Source organism: Rhinoderma darwinii, unplaced genomic scaffold, assembly GCF_050947455.1.
Source record: "Rhinoderma darwinii isolate aRhiDar2 unplaced genomic scaffold, aRhiDar2.hap1 Scaffold_40, whole genome shotgun sequence".
NCBI classification, from domain to species: Eukaryota; Metazoa; Chordata; class Amphibia; order Anura; family Rhinodermatidae; genus Rhinoderma; species Rhinoderma darwinii.
In genome coordinates, this window is record NW_027463598.1 from 202,127 (window position 1) to 228,188 (window position 26,062).

The 26,062-nt window shown below is 45.8% G+C and overlaps 1 protein-coding gene across 2 annotated transcripts in view; it reads right to left on the reverse strand.

Moving 5' to 3' along the window:
* The window catches only part of MYPOP (Myb related transcription factor, partner of profilin), a 44,017-nt gene extending 18,477 nt beyond the window's left edge, over positions 1-25,540 (reverse strand). The window contains exons 1-2 of one of the 2 annotated variants that reach the window (XM_075848428.1): positions 25,315-25,540; positions 1,240-1,680 (exon numbers count right to left, since the gene is read on the reverse strand). In XM_075848428.1, the coding sequence (XP_075704543.1) occupies positions 1,240-1,645 (406 nt within the window). In that variant the 5' untranslated portion in view covers positions 1,646-1,680; positions 25,315-25,540. Of the gene's footprint in view, positions 1-1,239; positions 1,681-8,599; positions 8,892-25,314 lie in introns of those variants that run through there. The other variant, XM_075848429.1, reaches the window with a different exon arrangement.
* Between the last annotated feature and the right edge of the window lie 522 nt (positions 25,541-26,062).

Below are 26,062 nucleotides of genomic sequence, written 5' to 3' on the forward strand. Positions count from 1 at the left end.
TGGTGACTGCAGGGAGCAGAATGTTATCATGTAACTCTATGGGAGCTGTATATATCTGTATGTAGTGAGCTCCCCCTAGTGGTAATTGCAGGCAGCAGAATGTTATCATGTAACTCTATGGGAGCTGTATATATCTGTATTTCGTCAGCTCCATGTAGAGGTCACTGCAGGAAGCAGAACTTTGTCATGTAGCTAGGTATAAGCAGGGGATGTAAAGTTCTGCATCAGAAAAAGCCCTGAGCATTATAAAGATATATTATATTAATGAGCCCAGAATGTTGAAAAAAAACACAATGGTGTCCACGTGCTGACATTCTGCTCCTAAGTGCACGGACGCTCTCTCAGTGCACGGACGCTCTCTCAGTGCACGGACGCGCTCTCAGTGCACGGTCGCGCTCTCAGTGCACGGTCGCGCTCTCTGCTGCATCTTCTCTAAGATGTCACAGAGCATGCTGCAGTGACTGAGAAGAACCATTTCAGCAGGGTGAGGGGAGGACTCAGGATTACAGCCCAGAGTGGTGAGGGGATAGGAAGAAGTGCCTGTCCCAGTGTAGGAGGGGATGTTTATGACACGTATCACGGAAGGAACGCACACTGAGTTACTATGCAGTATGAGCATACACTCGCTAAGATACATTCCGGTCCCCCGCCGCGCTGATTAGGAGATATTAATAGCTGGCGCGGGACCGGAGGTCTTCCTTCATGATGACACGACTCTTGGTCATGTGACCGGCCTCGCTGTACTCTATGTACAAAGAGTAGTAGTAGTACAGCGATTACATGGAGTACAGCGTGGCCGGTCATATGACCAAGAGTCGTGCCGTCATGAAGGAAGACCTCCGGTCCCGCGCTATAAAAAACTATTAATATCTCCTAATCAGTGCGGCGGGGGTCCGGAGTGTATCTTAGCGAGTGTATGCTCGAACTGCAGCGAGTACACTGCTAATACTTTTCGGCTCCACATAAACCCTTTATAGATCTAGCTCATCTATAACCTGTCTAAAGATAAGCTGAGTGTAAAACTAAAGTGTCACTATAAGGTCCACGAGCATGACGTTCGCTGGGCTACATGTTAGGAGAAGATTAGGGTTATAATATATAGGAGACCATAATAACATCACTGACCTGAGTCTTATGAGATGATTTATAACTACAGCAGCCGGGAGACAGATCTGGAGCAGAGACTCTGGAGTCCTACAACACAACGAGTACCAGGAGTATCTGCAATCTAATGCTCACCCATAGCTCCCAGCCGCGTCCCATGAAGATAGGACTCCCTCCCAGGCACCACCCCAGGCCCCAGGATGGCAAAGATGGTTTCCTCCTCTGCTGTGAGGACATCCTCTGCTGTTCCATTCTGAGTGGAATGAGGGATACGAGCCAACTTCTCCTTGGTCCGTCTCTTGAAGTCATTCCAGCGTTTCTGAACTTCCTGGGCCGTTCGCTTCCAGTTGGTGATCGCATTAATCTTTGCAGCAATTCCCTCCCAAACACGGCGTCGCTCCGCCACGCTGAGGCGTCGACTCTGTGCCCCATACAGCATGGAGTAATGGGCTCGCACTTCTCTGATAAGTATCTGGTTCTCCTCATAAGAAAACCTGGGTTTACGGAGGCGAGTCACCTCCTCCGTGTCTCCGCCAGACATGGCGAGGGCGTTCACTATGGCCTCCAGTGTTTTGGCTAAATGAGAATGGAGAAAGGGGATTAAACTGGTTATACTGATCCATCTGCACAGTAACATAGGCAACAAGTACCCGCAGCCTGGGGGACCCAACATTCCACACATCAGACACCGTCCTAAACTAACACAACAAAGCGGCAGCCAGTCAGCGCAAATGTCATCTTCTTGGGAGGCGAGGACATATCCTCTATCTTGGTTCTGCTCTTCTCCTATTTGTCTAAGGCTGGGTGTTACCTATAACTGGAAACAGCACAGTCTCCTCCACGGGGGTCATGTTAGCGCAGAGGCGGCCCCCACTATGTGGTTGCACAGTTATTGCGGTGAATTTGGCAGTAAAGCAGGGTAAGATTGTGGGCGCTGGCAGGGAGAGGTCGCCTCCTTGTGCTGGTTTGCACGGACGTCTGTATCCTAATGTGCAGAGGTGCCTTCTAGCCGTATAATTTGCATTCGCCACATTTGATGGTCATTTGTTCTGCGCTATTGGGTACAGGGTAAGTCTCCACCTACATCCAAAGCCTCACTTATCTGTGCTGCCCCCTGCTGAGTCATATGTGTACAGCACATCTCTGTTATGTTTATACCAGATACACCGAAAAAGGGCATACTTACAAATGGACACAGCCGGGTCTTTGATGCTGGGAGAGCATGGTGTGTTGTTGTTTGGCATAGTAAGCAGGGTAGCACGCTCTATGAATTATCAAGGCGTCACAAATAGGCTTCTACCCAGCTATACACGTTGTGCCTCATGACGTACACACTATCCCTCCATGTTTCACACATTCGACCCCATTATCCATTTATTTCTATTGAGGCACTTCTCATTACTGCCCCCTATACTTCACTTATAGTATTACACTTGCACATACACTATGCATTTATTATTTCTCACTACACATCCCATGCACCACACACGCCACTCCCCTCAGGACTAGTGGGAGTGGCTATTATTATTTACATGCACCACACACGCCACTCCCCTCAAGACTAGTGGGAGGGGCTATTATTATTTAAAGCACCTGCTCACTCTCCTTCATCAGCGTTTCTGACCTGTCTGTGTCCTGTAAGTGTGGCCTTTTTCGGTGTATTTGTATATGTCCCCTTGTTTTTATCTGTTTTGTATGTTTATACCAGGCAATGAGCAGGAGTCCAGGATGTTTGTCTGCAAAATGTTAATAGATTCCAAGTGGAAATAGCAGAACTGCGAGCGCAGGTCTTGATGTGATTAGAGTATAAGCGTTGCTACATGCAAGGTGATCAGGTAGTTTGAAGGTCTGTGGTGTAATGTAAGTAGGGTGCACTTGGGCTTGGTAGTCACAATCACTCCTGACACTTGTGACTTTCTAGACTTCTCCTCAATCACTCCTGACACTTGTGAGTTCCTAGACTCTTCCTCCTCAGTGACAAAAACTCCTGACACTTGTGAGTTAATAGACTCTTCCTCCTCAGTCACAATCACTCCTGACATTTGTTCTTCCTCCTCAGTCACAATCACTCCTGACACTTGTGACTTTCTAGACTTCTCCACAATCACTCCTAACACTTGTGACTTTCTAAACTTCTCCTCAATCACTCCTGACACTTGTGAGTTTAAAGAGGCTCTGTCACCAGATTTTGGAACTCCTATCTGCTATTGCCTGTGATCGGCGCTGCAATGTAGATTACAGTAACGTTTTTATTTTTAAAAAACGAGCATTTTTGGCCAAGTTATGACCATTTTTGTATTTATGCAAATGAGGCTTGCAAAAGTCCAAGTGGGTGTGTATTATGTGCGTACATCGGGGCGTTTTTACTACTTTTACTAGCTGGGCCTTCTGACGAGAAGTATCATCCACTTCTCTTCAGAACGCCCAGCTTCTGGCAGTGCAGACACAGCCGTGTTCTCGAGAGATCACGCTGTGACATCACTCACAGGTCCTGCATCGTGTCGGACAAGCGAGGACACATCGGCACCAGAGGCTACAGTTGATTCTGCAGCAGCATCGGCGTTTGCAGGTAAGTCGATGTAGCTACTTACCTGCAAACGCTGATGCTGCTGTAGAATCAACTGTAGCCTCTGGTGCCGATGTGGCCGACACGATGCAGGACCTGGGGCAGGAAGTGAGTGACGTCACAGCGTTATCTCTGGAGAACACGCTGTCTGCACTGCCAGAAGCTGGGCGTTCTGAAGAGAAGTGGATGATACTTCTCGTCAGAACGCCCAGCTATTAAAAGTAGTAAAAACGCCCCGATGTACGCACATAATACACGCCCACTTGGACTTTTACTTTAAACACGCCCACTTGGACTTTTGCAAGCCTCATTTGCATAAATACAAAAATGGTCATAACTTGGCCAAAAATGCTCGTTTTTAAAAAATAAAAACGTTACTGTAATCTACATTGCAGCGCCGATCACATGCAATAGCAGATAGGGGTTGCAAAATCTGGTGACAGAGCCTCTTTAAAGACTCTTCCTCCTCACCTCAATCACAATCACTCTTGTCAGTTGTGAGTTTATAGACTTCTTCTCAATCACTCCTGACACTTGTGAGTTGCTAGACTCTTCCTCCTCAGTCACAATCACTCTTGACACTTGTGAGTTCCTAGACTCTTCCTCCTTAGTCACAATCACTCCTGACACTTGTGAGTTTATAGACTCTTCCTCCTCAGTCACAATCACTCCTCACACTTGTGAGTTTATAGACTCTTCCTCCTCAGTCACAATCACTCCTGACACTTGTGAGTTCCTACTCTTCCTCCTCAATCACAATCACTCCTGACACTTGTGAGTTTATAGACTCTTCCTCCTCAGTCACAATCACTCCTGACACTTGTGACTTTCTAGACTTCTCTCCACAATCACTCCTAACACTTGTGACTTTCTAAACTTCTCCTCAATCACTCCTGACACTTGTGAGTTTAAAGACTCTTCCTCCTCAGTCACAATCACTCTTGACAGTTGTGAGTTTATAGACTTCTTCTCAATCACTCCTGACACTTGTGAGTTTATAGACTCTTCCTCCTCAGTCACAATCACTCCTGACACTTGTGAGTTTATAGACTTCTCAATCACTCCTGACACTTGTGAGTTGCTAGACTCTTCCTCCTCAGTCAAAATCACTCCTGATACTTGTGAGTTTATAGACTCTTTCTCCTCAGTCACAATCACTCTTGATACTTGTGAGTTCCTAGACTCTTCCTCCTTAGTCACAATCACTCCTGACACTTGTGAGTTTATAGACTTCTCCTCAGTCACAATCACTCCTGACACTTGTGACTTTCTAGACTTCTCCTCAATCACTCCTGACACTTGTGAGTTCCTAGACTCTTCCTCCTCAGTCACAATCACTCCTGACACTTGTGAGTTTATAAACTTCTAAACAATCACGCCTGACACTTGTGAGTTTATAGACTCTTCCTCCTCAGTCACAATCATTCCTGACACTTGTGAGAGTATAGACTTCTCCACAATCACTCCTGACACTTGTGAGTTTATAGACTCTTTCTCCTCAGTCACAATCACTCTTTACACTTGTGAGTTCCTAGACTCTTCCTCCTCAGTCACAATCACTCCTGACACTTGTGAGTTTATAGACTTCTCCACAATCACTCCTGACACTTGTGAGTTTATAGACTCTTCCTCCTCAGTCACAATCACTCTTGACACTTGTGAGTTTATAGACTCTTCCTCCTCAGTCACAATCACTCTTGACACTTGTGAGTTCCTAGACTCTTCCTCCTTAGTCACAATCACTCCTGACACTTGTGAGTTTATAGACTCTTCCTCCTCAGTCACAATCACTCCTCACACTTGTGAGTTTATAGACTCTTCCTCCTCAGTCACAATCACTCGTGACTCTTGTGACTTTCTAGAGTTCTCCTCAATCACTCCTGACACTTGTGAGTTCCTAGACTCTACCTTCTCAGTCACAATCACTCCTGACACTTGTGAGTTTAAAGACTCTTCCTCCTCAGTCACAATCACTCTTGACAGTTGTGAATTTATAGACTTCTTCTCAATCACTCCTGACACTTGTGAGTTGCTAGACTCTTCCTCCTCAGTCAAAATCACTCCTGATACTTGTGAGTTTATAGACTCTTCCTCCTCAATCACTCCTGACACTTGTGAGTTTATAGACTCTTCCTCCTCAGTCACAATCACTCTTGACACTTGTGAGTTTATATACTTCTCCTCAATCACTCCTGACACCTGTGAGTTTATAGACTCTTACTCCTCAGTCACAATCACTCGTGACACTTGTGACTTTCTAGAGTTCTCCTCAATCACTCCTGACACTTGTGAGTTCCTAGACTCTACCTTCTCAGTCACAATCACTCCTGACACTTGTGAATTTATACACTCTTCCTCCTCAGTCACAATCACTCCTGACACTTGTGAGTTTATAGACTCTTCCTCCTCAGTCACAATCATTTCTGACACTTGTGAGTTTATAGACTCTTCCTCCTCAGTCACAATCACTCCTGACATTTGTTCTTCCTCCTCAGTCACAATCACTCCTGACACTTGTGAGTTTATAGACTTCTCCTCAATCACTCCTGACCCTTGTGAGTTCCTAGACTCTTCCTCCTCAGTCACAATCACTCCTGACACTTGTGACTTTCTAGACTTCTCCTCAATCACTCCTGACACTTGTGAGTTTATAGACTCTTCCTCCTCAGTCACAATCACTCCTGACACTTGTGAGTTTATAGACTTCTCCACAATCACTCATGACACTTGTGAGTTCCTACTCTTCCTCCTCAATCACAATCACTCGACACTTGTGAGTTTATAGACTCTTCCTCCTCAGTCACAATCACTCTTGACACTTGTGAGTTCCTAGACTCTTCCTCCTCATTCACAATCACTCCTGACACTTGTGAGTTTATAGACTTCTCCTCAATCACACCTGACACTTGTGAGTTGCTAGACTCTTCCTCCTCAGTCACAATCACTCCTGACACTTGTGAGTTTATAGACTCTTATTACTCAGTCACAATCATTTCTGACACTTGTGAGTTTATAGACTCTTCCTCCTCAGTCACAATCACTCCTGACACTTGTGAGTTCCTGTTGAGTGGATACATACAGTGGTTGCTGGTTATATACGGTGGTTGCCGTGTTTACATATTAGTCTCTGTGTATATATGGTGGTTGCTGAGAATGTATAATGGTCGTTGGATATATATAATAGCCGCTGATTTTATATGGTGGTTGGTGGTTATATATTTTGGTCATCGGGTACTAACATTGATTGCCCCATGTACTATTATGATTGTCGATATATATGGTGGCTGCAGGGTATATGTAATGGTATGCACAATGTCGGCACCATGGCAACAGTACACAAAACATTAAAAAAAACACAGTAGTCATAAAAGCACAGTAAGAAGATTGCGATCATTAAGTCCTGAAGCGCGTGGGGCAACCTTTGGCAATCATCACCAGCTTGCAGTACTTTTCCAATCTCTGCAAATTTCAAAACATTGGGATCCCACTTATGTACTTCCCTGTTATGTTCTAGGTGGTGATCCCTCACTTGTAGCAATGGACGTGCTCTAAATATTTTAAACAGGCAGCGTATTATCTTTCCCATATAAAAGCGCCCACGAGGACTAAAACTGACTACAAAATAATTGTGTGCAAATAAAATGTTTCATGGGTTACGGTCCATGGGTACATACGGTTGTTGATAGGTGTAAACAGTGGTTGCAAGATATATTTAATGGCCGTTGGATATATATCATAGTTGCAGGGTATATATATTAATATCTGGGTTTATACAGTGGCGTCAGGATATATATAATAGTATCTGATTTTATATGATGCTTGCTAGATCTAAAAAATGGATCCTGGGTAAATATGTTAGTGTCCGCGTCCATATAATCGTCGCTGGTTATAAATATTTGCTGGGTGTATACGGTGGTGCCAGGTATATAGAATGGTCCCTGGGTATTTACACTGGTTACTGGGTATCTATATAATAGTCCTCGGGTATTTACACTGGTTATGTAATGGATTTGCCTGACACAGCTTCTTTGTCGACGCCCGTGGTTAATCAGCCTGCATCTGTGCCTAGATCTGTTAGAGTGACTCGATCTGCTACCACTCCTGCTGGGAGGCTGAGGAGTGGGAGAACCTATCACAGCCTGGCCAGACGGAGCTAGCTCCCGCCCTCTGTCTATTTATACCCTCATTTCCTGTTCCTCCTTTGCATGTGATTCTTTCCTGTTTCCTGGCTCTGCTGTTCCTGCTATTACTATTGTCCTCTGCTTCAAATTGGCCCTGGCTTTACTGACTACTCTCCTGCTCTGCGTTTGATACCTCGTACACTCCTGGTTTGACTCGGCTCGTTCACTACTCTTGTTGCTCACGGTGTTGCCGTGGGCAACTACCCCATTTCCCTTAGCTTCTGTGTACCCTTGTCTGTTTGTCTGTCGTGCACTTATTGAGCGTAGGGACCGTCGCCCAGTTGTACGCCGTCGCCTAGGACGTGCCGTGCAAGTAGGCAGGGACTAAGTGGCGGGTAGATTAGGGCTCACCTGTTTGTCTCCCTACCCCGTCATTACAGGTTATTGGATATATATATATATAGAAATAATAGTCCCAGGTATATATAATCGTTGCCGGGGGTATATATGACAGATTTCTTTATTTATACTGGTTACTGGGTATATAAACTGGTTGGCAGGTATTTATAATGATTTCCAGTTATATATATAATATATATATATATATATGTAATGGATGACAGGTATATATGGTTGTCGTATATGTAGGGTACTGTGCAAAAGTTTTAGGCTTTTGTGGAAAAATACTGCACGGTAACCAAGCGTTCAAATAGAAGTGCTAATAGTTGCTTTTTTTCGCTATTAACAAAATACAAAGTGAATGAAAAGAAGTGAAATCTAAATCAAATCAATATTTGATGTGACCCACCCTTTGCCTTCAGAACAGCATAGATTCTTTTGCAGGAACTCGGCGAGAGGTTGTTCCACGTCTTGGAGCAGTAAGTGCAGATCTTCTGTGAATGTCGCTGCCTCAAATCCTTCTCTTCATGTATCCCAGAAAGACTCCATGAAGTAGAGATCAGGGCTCTGTGGGGGCCACATCATCACTGCCAGGACTCCATGTTCTTCTTTATACTGAAGATATTTCTTAGTGACATTGGCTGGATGTTAGGAGTCGTTGTCCTGCCAATCAGACCCCTCCCTGATGTTATTACATGATGGATAAGTATCTGCCTGGATATCTCAGCATTGACGACGCCAATAATCCTGACCAAATCTCCGAATGTATTTGATGAAAATCCACCCCAAAGCTGCATGGACCCTCCACCATGCTTCACTGCTGCCTGCAGACACTCATTATTGTACCGCTCTCCAGGACCCTCCACCATGCTTCACTGCTGCATGCAGACCCTCATTATTTCACCGCTCTCCAAGACCCTCCACCATCTTCTCTGTCCCTGCAGACCCTCATTATTGTACCACTCTCCAGGACTCTCCACCATCTTCACTGCTGCCTACAGACCCTCATTATCGCACCGCTCTGGAGGCCCCTCCACCATGCTTCACTGCTGCCTGCAGACCCTCATTATTATACCGCTCTCCAGGACCCTCCACCATGCTTCACTGATGCCTGCAGACCCTCCTTATTGTACCGCTCCCCAGGACCCTCCACCATCTTCACTGCTGCCTGCAGACCCTCATTATTGTCCCGCTCTCCAGGACCCCCCACCATGCTTCACTGCTGCCTGCAGACTCTCATTATTGCACTGCTCTCCAGGACCCTCCTCCATGCTTCACTGCTGCCTGCAGACCCTCATTATTGCACCGCTCTCAAGGACCCTCCACCATGCTTCACTGCTGCCTGCAGACACTCATTATTGTACCGCTCTCCAGGAGCCTCCACTATGCTTCACTGCTGCCTGCAGACTCTCATTATTGTACTGCTCCCCAGGACCCTCCACCATGCTTCACTGCTGCCTGCAGACCCTCATTATTGTACCGCTCTCCAGGACCCCCCACCATCTTCGCTGTCCCTGCAGACCCCCATTATTGTACCACTCTCCAGGACCCCCCACCATGCTTCACTGCTGCCTGCAGACCCTCATTATTGCACCGCTCTCCAGGACCCTCCACCATGCTTCACTGCTGCCTGCAGACACTCGTACCGCTCTCCAGGACTCTCCACCATGCTTCACTGCTGCCTGCAGACCCTCTTTATTGCACCGCTCTACAGGAGCCTCCACCATGCTTCACTGCTGCCTGCAGACACTCATTATTGTACCGCTCTCCAGGAGCCTCCACTATGCTTCACTGCTGCCTGCAGACTCTCATTATTATACTGCTCCCCAGGACCCACCACCATGCTTCACTGCTGCCTGCAGACCCTCATTATTGTACCGCTCTCAAGGACTCCCCACCATCTTCACTGTCCCTGCAGACCCCCATTATTGTACCGCTCTCCAGGACCCTCCACCATCTTCACTGCTGCCTGCAGATCCTCATTATTGTACTGCTCCCCAGGACCCTCCACCGTGCTTCACTGCTGCCTGCAGACCCTCATTATTGCACCGCTCTCCAGGACCCTCCACCATGCTTCACTGCTGCCTGCAGACCCCCATAATTGTACCACTCTCCAGGACCCCCACCATGCTTCACTGCTGCCTGCAGACCCTCATTATTGCACCGCTCTCCAGGACCCTCCACCATCTTCACTGCTGCCTGCAGACCCTCATTATTGCACCGCTCTCCAGGACCCTCCACCATCTTCACTGCTGCCTGCAGACCCTCATTAATGTACCGCTCTCCAGGACCCTCCACCATGCTTCACTGCTGCCTGCAGACCCTCATTATTATACCGCTCTCCAGGACCCTCCACCATGCTTCACTGATGCCTGCAGACCCTCCTTATTGTACCGCTCCCCAGGACCCTCCACCATCTTCACTGCTGCCTGCAGACCCTCATTATTGTCCCGCTCTCCAGGACCCCCCACCATGCTTCACTGCTGCCTGCAGACTCTCATTATTGCACCGCTCTCCAGGACCCTCCTCCATGCTTCACTGCTGCCTGCAGACCCTCATTATTGCACCGCTCTCAAGGACCCTCCACCATGCTTCACTGCTGCCTGCAGACCCTCATTATTGTACCGCTCTCCAGAACCCTCCACTATGCTTCACTGCTGCCTGCAGACCCTCATTATTGCACCACTCTCCAGGACCCTCCACCATGCTTCACTGCTGCCTGCAGACACTCATTATTGTACCGCTCTCCAGGAGCCTCCACCATGCTTCACTGCTGCCTGCAGACCCTCATTATTGTACCGCTCTCCAGGACCCCCCACCATCTTCGCTGTCCCTGCAGACCCCCATTATTGTACCACTCTCCAGGACCCCCCACCATGCTTCACTGCTGCCTGCAGACCCTCATTATTGCACCGCTCTCCAGGACCCTCCACCATGCTTCACTGCTGCCTGCAGACACTCGTACCGCTCTCCAGGACTCTCCACCATGCTTCACTGCTGCCTGCAGACCCTCTTTATTGCACCGCTCTACAGGAGCCTCCACCATGCTTCACTGCTGCCTGCAGACACTCATTATTGTACCGCTCTCCAGGAGCCTCCACTATGCTTCACTGCTGCCTGCAGACTCTCATTATTGTACTGCTCCCCAGGACCCACCACCATGCTTCACTGCTGCCTGCAGACCCTCATTATTGTACCGCTCTCAAGGACTCCCCACCATCTTCACTGTCCCTGCAGACCCCCATTATTGTACCGCTCTCCAGGACCCTCCACCATCTTCACTGCTGCCTGCAGATCCTCATTATTGTACTGCTCCCCAGGACCCTCCACCGTGCTTCACTGCTGCCTGCAGACCCTCATTATTGCACCGCTCTCCAGGACCCTCCACCATGCTTCACTGCTGCCTGCAGACCCCCATAATTGTACCACTCTCCAGGACCCCCACCATGCTTCACTGCTGCCTGCAGACCCTCATTATTGCACCGCTCTCCAGGACCCTCCACCATCTTCACTGCTGCCTGCAGACCCTCATTATTGCACCGCTCTCCAGGACCCTCCACCATCTTCACTGCTGCCTGCAGACCCTCATTAATGTACCGCTCTCCAGGACCCTCCATCATGCTTCACTGCTGCCTGCAGACCCTCATTATTGTACCGCTCTCCATGACCCTCACCATCTTCACTGCTGCCTGCAGACCCTCATTATTGCACCGCTCTCCAGGAGCCTCCACCATGCTTCACTGCTGCCTGCAGACACTCGTACCGCTGTCCAGGACTCTCCACCATGCTTCACTGCTGCCTGCAGACCCTCTTTATTGCACTGCTCTACAGGAGCCTCCACCATGCTTCACTGCTGCCTGCAGACACTCATTATTGTACTGCTCCCCAGGAACCTCCACCATGCTTCACTGCTGCCTGCAGACCCTCATTATTTTACCGCTCTCCAGGACTCCCCACCATCTTTACTGTCCTTGCAGACCCCCATTATTGTACCACTCTCCAGGACCCTCCACCATCTTCACTGCTGCCTGCAGATCCTCATTATTGTACTGCTCTCCAGGACCCTCCACCATGCTTCACTGCTGCCTGCAGACCCTCATTATTGCACCGCTCTCCAGGACCCTCCACCATGCTTCACTGCTGCCTGCAGACCCCCATTATTGTACCACTCTCCAGGACCCCCCACCATGCTTCGCTGCTGCCTTTAGACCCTCATTATTGTACCGATCTCCAGGACCCTCCACCATCTTCACTGCTGCCTTTAGACCCTCATTATTGCACCGCTCTCCAGGACCCTCCACCATGCTTCGCTGCTGCCTTTAGACCCTCATTATTGTACCGCTCTCCAGGACCCTCCACCATGCTTCACTGCTGCCTGCAGACCCTCATTATTGTACTGCTCTCCAGGACCCTCCACCATCTTCACTGCTGCCTGCAGACCCTCATTATTGTACCGCTCTCCAGGACCCTCCACCATGCTTCACTGCTGCCTATTCTTATGTTTTTGTGCATAGTTGAGTCGCTTGGCCTTGTTTGCATGTTGAAAGTTTTGCTTTTTGGCCACAATTTTTCCATGAAGACCACTTCTGGCCAGACTTCCCTGAACAGTAGAGAAGTGAACCTGGAACCAACTGGTTTCTGCCAGTTTTTAGCTAATGGCACTGCTGGACATCTTCTGATTTAGGAGAGAATCATGATGTGTCTTTGATCTGCTGCATTGTTTCTTTGGCCGACCACTGTATCTATGGTCCTCAACGTTGCCCGTTTCGTTCTGCTTCTTCATAAGAGCTTAAACAGCACATCTTGAAACCCCAGTCTGCTATGAAATCTTTGCCTGGGAGAGATCTTGCTGATGTAGTATAACTACCTTGTGTCTTGTTGCCGTGACCAGTCTTGCCATGGTGGACCTGTGACATGAAACCGTCTTCTACAACCTCACCCTTGTAGCAGAGTTTTGCGGTTCATCACCCAGTTGTAAGCCTCCTACACAGCTGATTCTGTTACAGTTAATGACTGGGTTTCCACCTACATATGAAAATGATGATTGTTATCACCTGTTTGGTATAATTTGTTAATCATACTTCTGACTATATTCTGAAAAATCCATGACTTTGTGCAAGTACCTAGAAGAATTGATTATGTAAGAGTGGTCACATCAAATATTGACTTGATTTACATTTCTCTTCTGTTCATTCACTTTGTATTTTGTTAATTGATAAATAAAAACTATTAACACTTCTATACAGGAAAGCATTCTTACTTGCAGCATTTTTCCACAACTGCCTAAAGATATTGCAGAGTACTGTATAATGGTTGCCAGGTATATATAATAGTTGCTGGGTATATATATTATAGTTGCCGGGTATATTTAATGGTTGACGGGTATATATAACTGTTGCTGGGTAAAAAAACATAATTGACAGGCATATATAATTGCCGGGCATATAAGATGGTTGCCAGGTATATAAGGTGGTTGTCGGGTATGTGTATATATATATATATATAGGTTGCTGTGTATGTAAAATGGTTGCCGGTTATATATAGTGATTTCCGGATATATATAGTGCTTGCTGGGTATATAAGGTGGTTGCCGAGTATATATAATCGTTGCCGGGTATGTAAGGTGGTTGCTGGGTATATAGAATTGTCTCCGGGTATATATAATGGTTACCAGACATATAAGGTGGTGGCCGGGTATATACACAGTGGAGTCCCACTAATAATATCCAGAGTAACCGTGTGCAGCACTGACAGCACCTAGACGGGCTGGGAGTCACTCAATAAGGTGCTGGTCGGTTGTCTCAGTATCTGGCGCCTCGCTGACTGCAGTGCATCCCACATTTGCTGGAGGGTGTGTGGGGGAGAGCCATAGAGCGAAAAACATGATCGCGGTTGTTCCACAGATGCTTAATTGGGTTCAAGTCTGGCGAATTGGGGGCCAAGGAAGTACTTGGAAGTCTTGGTCGTGCACTTCCACCCACTATTGGACATTTCCAGCCGTGTGACGTGTCGCATTGTCTTGCTGGAAGATTCCAGCTGCCCCAGCTTGTGTTTTTCCGGCAATGGTTGCAGGGCGTTTGATGTTTCTCGCCTGACACGACAATGTCCATCCAAACGTGACTCATCGGAGAAGACGACCCTTTGCCACTCATCGGTGGTCCAATTCCAATACTGCCGTGCACATTGAAGCCTTTTCTTCTGATGCACCTTTGCTACATCCGTCGGCTTCGGAACCCCATACGCAGTAGGCTCGCTGATGTTTTACACACACGTCTGGTAGCGCCCTGGTTGATTTTCACGGTGAGCTGCTCCATTGTAGCGTGTCGTTCGCCCCTCACACACCTTCGTAGCCGACGTTCACCTCTCACATCAATGGCACGTGGTGCTCCAGTTTCCATGTCGGTTATTCCCAATGGTGCCATTTGTCCACTCACGATTCACTGTCACCACAGCAGCACGCGAACACTTTACAAACCGACGTCGAAAGTAGGAGGTGCTCCTAATAATGGGGCTTCACTGCGTATAATAGTTGCCGAACATAAATAATGGTTGACGGGTATATATAAATGTTGCCAGGTATATATGGTGGTTGCGTGGCATATATAATGTTAGTCAGCTGTATAAGGTGGTTCCCGGATTTAAATGGCGGTCTCTGGCTATATAAGACGGTTGCCAGGTAGATATGAAGGTTGTCAGATATATATTGGTTTCTGGGTATATAAGGTGGTTGCTGGGTAAATAATATGGTTGCCAGGTATATATAATGGTTGTCATTTATGTTTAATGGTTACAGGTTATACAGGTCCTTCTCAATGAATTAGAAGATCATCTGAAAGTTCATTTATTTCAGTAATTCAGCTCATAAAGTGTCTCGTATATTCTATAGATTTATCACACACAGAGGGATCTCATATATTCTATAGATTCATCACACACAGAGGGATCTCATATATTCTATAGATTCATCACACACAGAGATCTCATATATTCTATAGATTCATTACACACAGAGGGATCTCGTATATTCTATAGATTCATCACACACAGAGGGATCTCATATATTCTATAGATTCATCACACACAGAGGGATCTCATATATTCTATAGATTCATCACACACAGAGATCTCATATATTCTATAGATTCATTACACACAGAGGGATCTCATATATTCTATAGATTCATCACACACAGAGGGATCTCGTATATTCTATAGATTCATTACACACAGAGGGATCTCATATATTCTATAGATTCATCACACACAGAGATCTCATATATTCTATAGATTCATTACACACAGAGGGATCTCATATATTCTATAGATTCATCACACACAGAGGGATCTCATATTCTATAGATTCATCACACACAGAGGGATCTCGTATATTCTATAGATTCATCACACACAGAGGGATCTCATATATTCTATAGATTCATCACACACAGAGGGATCTCATATATTCTATAGATTCATTACACACAGAGGGATCTCATATATTCTATAGATTCATCACACACAGAGGGATCTCATATATTCTATAGATTCATCACACACAGAGGGATCTCATATATTCTATAGATTCATCACACACAGAGGGATCTCATATATTCTATAGATTCATCACACACAGAGGGATCTCATATATTCTATAGATTCATCACACAGAGGGATCTCATATTCTATAGATTCATCACACACAGAGGGATCTCATATATTCTAGATTCATCACACACATCGGGATCTCATATATTCTATAGATTCATCACACAGAGGGATCTCGTATATTCTATAGATTCATCACACACAAGGATCTCGTATATTCTATAGATTCATTACACACAGGGATCTCGTATATTCTATAGATTCATCACACACAGAGGGATCTCGTATATTCTATAAATTCATCACACACAGAGGGATCTCGTATATTCTATAGATTCATCACACACAGAAGGATCTCGTATATTCTATAGATTCATCACACAGAGGGATCTCATATATTCTATAGATTCATCACACAGAGGGATCTCATATATTCTATAGATTCATCACACACAGAGGGATCGCATATATTCTATAGATTCACTACACACAGAGGGATCTCATATATACTAGATTCATTACACACAGAGGGATCTCGTATATTCTATAGATTCATCACACACAGAGGAATCTCATATATTCTATAGATTCATCACACACAGAGGGATCTCGTATATTCTATAGATTCATTACACACAGAGGGATCTCATATATTCTAGAGATTCATCACACAGAGGGATCTCGTATATTCTATAGATTCATTACACACAGAGGGATCTCATATATTCTAGAGATTCATCACACACAGAGGGATCTCGTATATTCTATCGATTCATCACACACACAGAGGGATCTCATATATTCTATAGATTCATCACACACAGAGGGATCTCGTATATTCTATAGATTCATCACACACAGAGGGATCTCGTATATTCTATAGATTCATCACACAGGGATCTCGTATATTCTATAGATTCATCACACAGAGGGATCTCATATATTCTATAGATTCATCACACACAGAGGGATCTCATATATTCTATAGATTCATCACACACAGAGGGATCTCATATATTCTATAGATTCATTACACACAGAGGGATCTCATATATTCTTATGATTCATCACACACAGAGGGATCTCATATATTCTATAGATTCATCACACACAGTGGGATCTCATATTCTATAGATTCATTACACACAGAGGGATCTCGTATATTCTATAGATTCATCACACACAGAGGGATCTCGTATATTCTATAGATTCATCACACACAGAGGGATCTAATATATTCTATAGATTCATCACACACAGAGGGATCTCATATATTCTATAGATTCATCACACACAGAGGGATCTCATATATTCTATAGATTCATCACACACAGAGGGATCTCATATATTCTATAGATTCATCACACACAGAGGGATCTCATATATTCTATAAATTCGTCCCACACAGAGGGATCTCATATATTCTATAGATTCATCACACACAGAGGGATCTCATATATTCTATAGATTCATCACACACAAGGATCTCGTATATTCTATAGATTCATTACACACAGAGGGATCTCGTATATTCTATAGATTCATCACACACAGAGGGATCTCATATATTCTATAGATTCATCACACACAGAGGGATCTCGTATATTCTATAGATTCATCACACACAGAGGGATCTCATATATTCTATAGATTCATCACACACAAGGATCTCGTATATTCTATAGATTCATTACACACAGAGGGATCTCGTATATTCTATAGATTCATCACACACAGAGGGATCTCATATATTCTATAGATTCATCACACACAGAGGGATCTCGTATATTCTATAGATTCATCACACACAGAGGGATCTCATATATTCTATAGATTCACTACACAGAGGGATCTCATATATTCATCACACACAGAGGGATCTCGTATATTCTATAGATTCATCACACAGAGGGATCTCATATATTCTATAGATTCATCACACACAGAGGGATCTCATATATTCTATAGATTCATCACACACAGAGGGATCTCATATATTCTATAGATTCATCACACAGAGGGATCTCATATATTCTATAGATTCATCACACACAGAGGGATCTCATATATTCTATAGATTCATCACACACAGAGGGATTTCATATATTCTATAGATTCATCACACACAGAGGGATCTCATATATTCTATAGATTCATCACACACAGAGATCTCGTATATTCTATAGATTCATTACACACAGAGGGATCTCATATATTCTATAGATTCATCACACACAGAGGGATCTCATATATTCTATAGATTCATCACACACAGGGATCTCGTATATTCTATAGATTCATCACACACAGAGGGATCTCATATATTCTATAGATTCATCACACACAGGGATCTCATATATTCTATAGATTCATCACACACAGAGGGATCTATTTCCAGCAGTTTTCTCTTGTAATGTTGATGATTATGGGAACAGTTACTGAAAACCCAAAATTTAGTGTCTCAGAAAATGAGAATATTATATAAGCCCAATATCAGAGATGATTTTTATACAAAAATGTTGTCGTCCTGAGAAGTCCGTCCAGTATCTGCCCCCAGTACTTGGACCTCCACGTATTACACATAGTATTGACACCCCAGCACTGACCCCCCCATTCATCACACATTTATTTCTTATTACATTATCACATAGTGCCGACACTTCCAGACATACACATTTCTTTCTTACCCCCCAGCACTACACTGACACTAACACACATTTATCGCACACTTGTGAGCACTTAGTTCGCCACTCCCCTCAAGACTAGTTGGAGGGGCTATCACTATTTAATGCGCCCTCCTTCTGCAGCATATTTTGACCGGTCTGCGTCCTGCTGGGAACGGGTTTTCACCTACCCACTTAGTAAGTATGGCCTTTTTTGTGGTTTTCAATACTTGGTCGTGGCTCAGACTCTGCATGAATCACTGCATCAATGCGCCGTGGCATGGAGGTGATCAGCCTGTGGCACTGCTGAGGTGTTATCAATGTGGCGTGGAATGGGGATGATCAGCCTGTGGCACTGCTGAGGTGTTATCAATGCGGCGTGGCATTGAGCGATCAGCCTTTGGCACTGCTGAGGCGTTATCAATGCGGCGTGGCATGGGGGCGATCAAACTGTGGCACTGCTGAGGTGGCATCAATGCGGCATGGCGACAATCAGCCTGTGGCACTGATGAGGTGTTATCAATGCAGCGTGGCATGGGGGCGATCAGCCTGCGGCACTGCTGAGGTGGCATCAATGCGGCAATCAGCCTGTGGCACTGATGAGGTGTTATCAATGCGGCGTGGGGGCGATCAGACTGTGGCACTGCTGAGGTGGCATCAACGCGGTGTGGCATGGAGGCGATCAGCCTGTGGCACTGCTGAGGTGTTATGGAAGCCCAGGTTGTATGATATCGGCCTTCAGCTCGTCTGCATTGTTGGGTCTGGGGCCCCCATGCCACTCCGCATTGATACCACTTCAGCAGTGCCACAGGCTGATCGCCTCTATGCCACGCCGCACTGATAACACCTCAGCAGTGCAACAGGCTAATCGCCCCCATGCCACGGCGCATTGGTAACACCTCAGCAGTGCCACAGGCTGATCGCCTCCATGCCACGCCGCATTGGTAACACCTCAGCAGTGCCACAGGCTGATCGTCTCCATGTCACGCCGCATTGATAAAACCTCAGCAGTGCCACAGGCTGATCGCATCCATGCCACGCCGCATTGAATACACCTCAGAGTCGGAGCCCCGGCCAAGTACTGGGGGCAGATACTGGACGGACTTCTCAGGACGACAACATTTTTGTATAAAAATCATCTCTGATATTGGGCTTATATAATATTCTCATTTTCTGAGACACTAAATTTTGGGTTTTCAGTAACTGTTCCCATAGTAATCAACATTACAAGAGAAAACTGCTGGAAATAGATCCCTCTGTGTGTGATGAATCTATAGAATATATGAGATCCCTCTGTGTGTGATGAATCTATAGAATATATGAGATCCCTCTGTGTGTGATGAATCTATAGAATATATGAGATCCCTGTGTGTGATGAATCTATAGAATATATGAGATCCCTCTGTGTGTGATGAATCTATAGAATATATGAGATCCCTCTGTGTGTGATGAAACTATAGAATATATGAGATCCCTGTGTGATTATCTATAGAATATATGAGATCCCTCTGTGTGTGATGAATCTATAGAATATATGAGATCCCTCTGCGTGTGATGAATCTATAAAATTTATGAGATCCCTGTGTTTGATGAATCTATAGAATATATGAGATCCCTGTGTGATGAACCTATAGAATATATGAGATCCCTGTGTGATGAACCTATAGAATATATGAGATCCCTCTGTGTTTGATGAATCTATAGAATATATGAGATCCCTGTGTGTGATGAACCTATAGAATATATGAGATCCCTCTGTGTGTGATGAATCTATAGAATATATGAGATCCCTGTGTGTAGTGAATCTATAGAATATATGAGATCCCTCTGTGTGTAATGAATCTATAGAATATATGAGATCCCTCTGTGTGTGATGAATCTATAGAATATATGAGATCCCTCTGTGTGTGTGATGAATCTATAGAATATATGAGATCCCTCTGTGTGTGTGATGAATCTATAGAATATGAGATCCCTCTGTAATGAATCTATAGAATATATGAGATCCCTCTGTGTGATGAACCTATAGAATATATGAGATCCCTCTGTGTGTGATGAATCTATAGAATATATGAGATCCCTCAGTGTGTGATGAATCTATAGAATATATGAGATCCCTCTGTGTGTAATGAATCTATAGAATATATGAGATCCCTCTGTGATGAACCTATAGAATATATGAGATCCCTCTGTGTGTGTGATGAATCTATAGAATATATGAGATCCCTCTGTGTGATGAATCTATAGAATATGAGATCCCTCTGTAATGAATCTATAGAATATATGAGATCCCTCTGTGTGTGATGAACCTATAGAATATATGAGATCCCTCTGTGTTTGATGAATCTATAGAATATATGAGATCCCTGTGTGATGAACCTATAGAATATATGAGATCCCTGTGTGTGATGAACCTATAGAATATATGAGATCCCTCTGTGTTTGATGAATCTATAGAATATATGAGATCCCTGTGTGTGATGAACCTATAGAATATATGAGATCCCTCTGTGTGTGATGAATCTATAGAATATATGAGATCCCTGTGTGTAGTGAATCTATAGAATATATGAGATCCCTCTGTGTGTAATGAATCTATAGAATATATGAGATCCCTGTGTGTGATGAATCTATAGAATATATGAGATCCCTCTGTGTGTGTGATGAATCTATAGAATATATGAGATCCCTCTGTGTGTGTGATGAATCTATAGAATATGAGATCCCTCTGTAATGAATCTATAGAATATATGAGATCCCTCTGTGTGATGAACCTATAGAATATATGAGATCCCTCTGTGTGTGATGAATCTATAGAATATATGAGATCCCTCAGTGTGTGATGAATCTATAGAATATACGAGATCCCTCTGTGTGTGATGAATCTATAGAATATATGAGATCCCTCTGTGTGTAATGAATCTATAGAATATATGAGATCCCTCTGTGATGAACCTATAGAATATATGAGATCCCTCTGTGTGTGTGATGAATCTATAGAATATATGAGATCCCTCTGTGTGATGAATCTATAGAATATGAGATCCCTCTGTAATGAATCTATAGAATATATGAGATCCCTCTGTGTGTGATGAACCTATAGAATATATGAGATCCCTCTGTGTGTGATGAATCTATAGAATATATGAGATCCCTCTGTGTGTAATGAATCTATAGAATATATGAGATCCCTCTGTGATGAACCTATAGAATATATGAGATCCCTCTGTGTGTGATGAATCTATAGAATATATGAGATCCCTCTGTGTGATGAATCTATAGAATATGAGATCCCTCTGTAATGAATCTATAGAATATATGAGATCCCTCTGTGTGTGATGAACCTATAGAATATATGAGATCCCTCTGTGTGTGATGAACCTATAGAATATATGAGATCCCTCTGTGTGTGATGAATCTATAGAATATATGAGATCCCTGTGTGTGATGAATCTATAGAATATATGAGATCCCTCTGTGTGTGTGATGAATCTATAGAATATATGAGATCCCTCTGTGTGTGTGATGAATCTATAGAATATGAGATCCCTCTGTAATGAATCTATAGAATATATGAGATCCCTCTGTGTGATGAACCTATAGAATATATGAGATCCCTCTGTGTGTGATGAATCTATAGAATATATGAGATCCCTCAGTGTGTGATGAATCTATAGAATATACGAGATCCCTCTGTGTGTGATGAATCTATAGAATATATGAGATCCCTCTGTGTGTAATGAATCTATAGAATATATGAGATCCCTCTGTGATGAACCTATAGAATATATGAGATCCCTCTGTGTGTGTGATGAATCTATAGAATATATGAGATCCCTCTGTGTGATGAATCTATAGAATATGAGATCCCTCTGTAATGAATCTATAGAATATATGAGATCCCTCTGTGTGTGATGAACCTATAGAATATATGAGATCCCTCTGTGTGTGATGAATCTATAGAATATATGAGATCCCTCTGTGTGTAATGAATCTATAGAATATATGAGATCCCTCTGTGATGAACCTATAGAATATATGAGATCCCTCTGTGTGTGATGAATCTATAGAATATATGAGATCCCTCTGTGTGATGAATCTATAGAATATGAGATCCCTCTGTAATGAATCTATAGAATATATGAGATCCCTCTGTGTGTGATGAACCTATAGAATATATGAGATCCCTCTGTGTGTGATGAATCTATAGAATATATGAGATCCCTCTGTGTGTGATGTACGCACATAATACACACCCACTTGGACTTTTGCAAGCCTCATTTGCATAAATACAAAAATGGTCATAACTTGGCCAAAAATGCTCGTTTTTTAAAAATAAAAACGTTACTGTAATCTACATTGCAGCGCCGATCACATGCAATAGCAGATAGGGGTTGCAAAATCTGGTGACAGAGCCTCTTTAAGATGGTTGCTGGGTATATAATGTGGACACTGGGTATATATAATAGTTGCCAGTTATATATAATGGTTACCAGGGTGATTGCCAGAAATATATGGTGGTTGCGGGTGTTAATAATAGTTGCCGGGTGCGTATATAACGTTTGCCAGGTATATCATGTGGCTGCCAGGATAATACAATCGTTGCTGGCTATATAAGGTGGTTTCTGGGTATATATAATGGTTGCCAGGTTTACGTGGTGCTTGTCGGCTATATATAGTAGTCTACGGGAATATATAGTGGTTGTCGGGTATATATAATGGTTGCCGGATTTACATGGTGGTCTCCAGGTATGTATAACTGTTGTGGGGTATATATGGCAGTCTACAGGTATATATATAGTGGTTGTCGGGTATATATATATATATATTGTCGGGGAGATACGGTCATTGCCGGGGGAGGGACGCCCATTGTCGGGGAGATACAGTCGCTTGTCGGGGAGATACGGCCATTGTCGGGGAGATACGGCCATTGTCGGGGAGATACGGCCGCTTGTCGGGGAGATACGGTCGCTTGTCGGGGAGATACGGTCGCTTGTCGGGGAGATACGGCCATTGTCGGGGAGATAGTCGCTTGTCGGGGAGATACGGCCGCTTGTCGGGGAGACACGGTCATTGTAGGGGAGATACGGTCGCTTGTCGGGGAGATACGGCCGCTTGTCGGGGAGACACGGCCATTGTCGGGGAGATACGGTCACTTGTCGGGGAGATACGGTCGCTTGTCGGGGAGATACGGCCATTGTCGGGGAGATACGGCCATTGTCGGGGAGACACGGTCATTGTCGGGGAGACACGACCATTGTCGGGGAGACACGGTCGCTTGTCGGGGAGATACGGCCGCTTGTCGGGGAGATACGGCCGGTTGTCGGGGAGATACGGTCGGTTGTCGGGGAGATACGGCCGCTTGTCGGGGAGATACGGCCGCTTGTCGGGGAGATACGGTCATTGTCGGGGAGACACGGCCGCTTGTCGGGGAGACACGGTCGCTTGTCGGGGAGACACGGTCGCTTGTCGGGGAGATACGGCCGCTTGTCGGGGAGATACGGCCGCTTGTCGGGGAGATACGGCCGCTTGTCGGGGAGATACGGTCGGTTGTCGGGGAGATACGGCCGCTTGTCGGGGAGATACGGCCGCTTGTCGGGGAGATACGGCCGCTTGTCGGGGAGATACGGCCATTGTCGGGGAGATACGGTCGCTTGTCGGGGAGATACGGTCGGTTGTCGGGGAGACACGGTCGCTTGTCGGGGAGATACGGTCGCTTGTCGGGGAGATACGGTCGCTTGTCGGGGAGATACGGTCGCTTGTCGGGGAGATACGGCCATTGTCGGGGAGATACGGTCATTGTCGGGGAGATACGGTCGCTTGTCGGGGAGATACGGTCGCTTGTCGGGGAGATACGGTCGGTTGTCGGGGAGGCACGGTCGCTTGTCGGGGAGATACGGTCGCTTGTCGGGGAGATACGGTCGCTTGTCGGGGAGATACGGTCGCTTGTCGGGGAGATACGGTCGCTTGTCGGGGAGATACGGCCATTGTCGGGGAGATACGGTCATTGTCGGGGAGATACGGTCGCTTGTCGGGGAGATACGGTCGCTTGTCGGGGAGATACGGTCATTGTCGGGGAGATACGGTCGCTTGTCGGGGAGACACGGTCGCTTGTCGGGGAGATACGGTCATTGTCGGGGAGATACGGTCGCTTGTCGGGGAGATACGGTCGCTTGTCGGGGAGATACGGTCGCTTGTCGGGGAGATACGGTCATTGTCGGGGAGATACGGTCGCTTGTCGGGGAGATACGGTCGCTTGTCGGGGAGATACGGTCATTGTCGGGGAGATACGGTCGCTTGTCGGGGAGACACGGTCGCTTGTCGGGGAGACACGGTCGCTTGTCGGGGAGACACGGTCGCTTGTCGGGGAGACACGGTCGCTTGTCGGGGAGACACGGTCGCTTGTCGGGGAGACACGGCCATTGTCGGGGAGACACGGTCGCTTGTCAGGGAGATACGGTCGCTTGTCAGGGAGATACGGTCGCTTGTCAGGGAAATACGGTCGCTTGTCAGGGAGACACGGTCGCTTGTCGGGGAGATACGGTCGCTTGTCGGGGAGATACGGCCATTGTCGGGGAGATACGGTCATTGTCGGGAGATACGGTCGGTTGTCGGGGAGATACGGCCATTGTCGGGGAGATACGGTCATTGTCGGGAGATACGGCCATTGTCGGGGAGATACGGTCATTGTCGGGAGATACGGTCGGTTGTCGGGGAGATACGGCAGTTGTCAGGCACATATAATAGTTGCTGGGTTGTGTGTGCAGGCGGAGGGGCGTCGTTCAGTCCGCAGGGCTGCTCTGTGGGTGTGGGCGGGGCAGGGGTGCAGTGTCCGGAGTGGTTTCGGGAATTTTACCTTTTTGTAGCCGCTCCGGCTGCTGCTCCACCTCTTCCACTTCCTCTCTTCCCGACACCCACAGAGCATGCGCAGCACTGCGTTACCTTCAAGTCACGCCCCAAATCAACCCGCAGCGCGGAGCATTATGGGAGAGATTTCTGCAGACACCGAGGCGCCCTTTCACCGCAAGGTGGCGCCTTGTGACCAGATGTCATCGAAGTACAGCTATAGTGAACGCCGTACTGAGCCGCCTAGCCACGCCCTCTGTCTATAAGCCACACCCGCAGTGCAGGGAGCGGTTTCGGAGTCGTGCAGTGCGCATGTGCGGAACTTATTACTTTGTATGTGTCTAGGCACTGACTACAGGCGCGAAGAAGTATGTGCCCCCCCCATCTATTATACAGACACCCCCTGACCCCGTATGTGCCCCCCCCATCTATTATACAGACACCCCCTGACCCCGTATGTGCCCCTCATCTATTATACAGACACCTCCTGACCCAGTATGTGCCCCCCATCTATTATACAGACACCCCATGACCCCGTATGTTCCCCTCATCTATTATACAGACACCCCATGACCCCGTATGTTCCCCTCATCTATTATACAGACACCCCATGACCCCGTATGTTCCCCTCATCTATTATACAGACACCCCATGACCCTGTATGTTCCCCTCATCTATTATACAGACACCCCATGACCCCGTATGTTCCCCTCATCTATTATACAGACACCCCATGACCCCGTATGTTCCCCTCATCT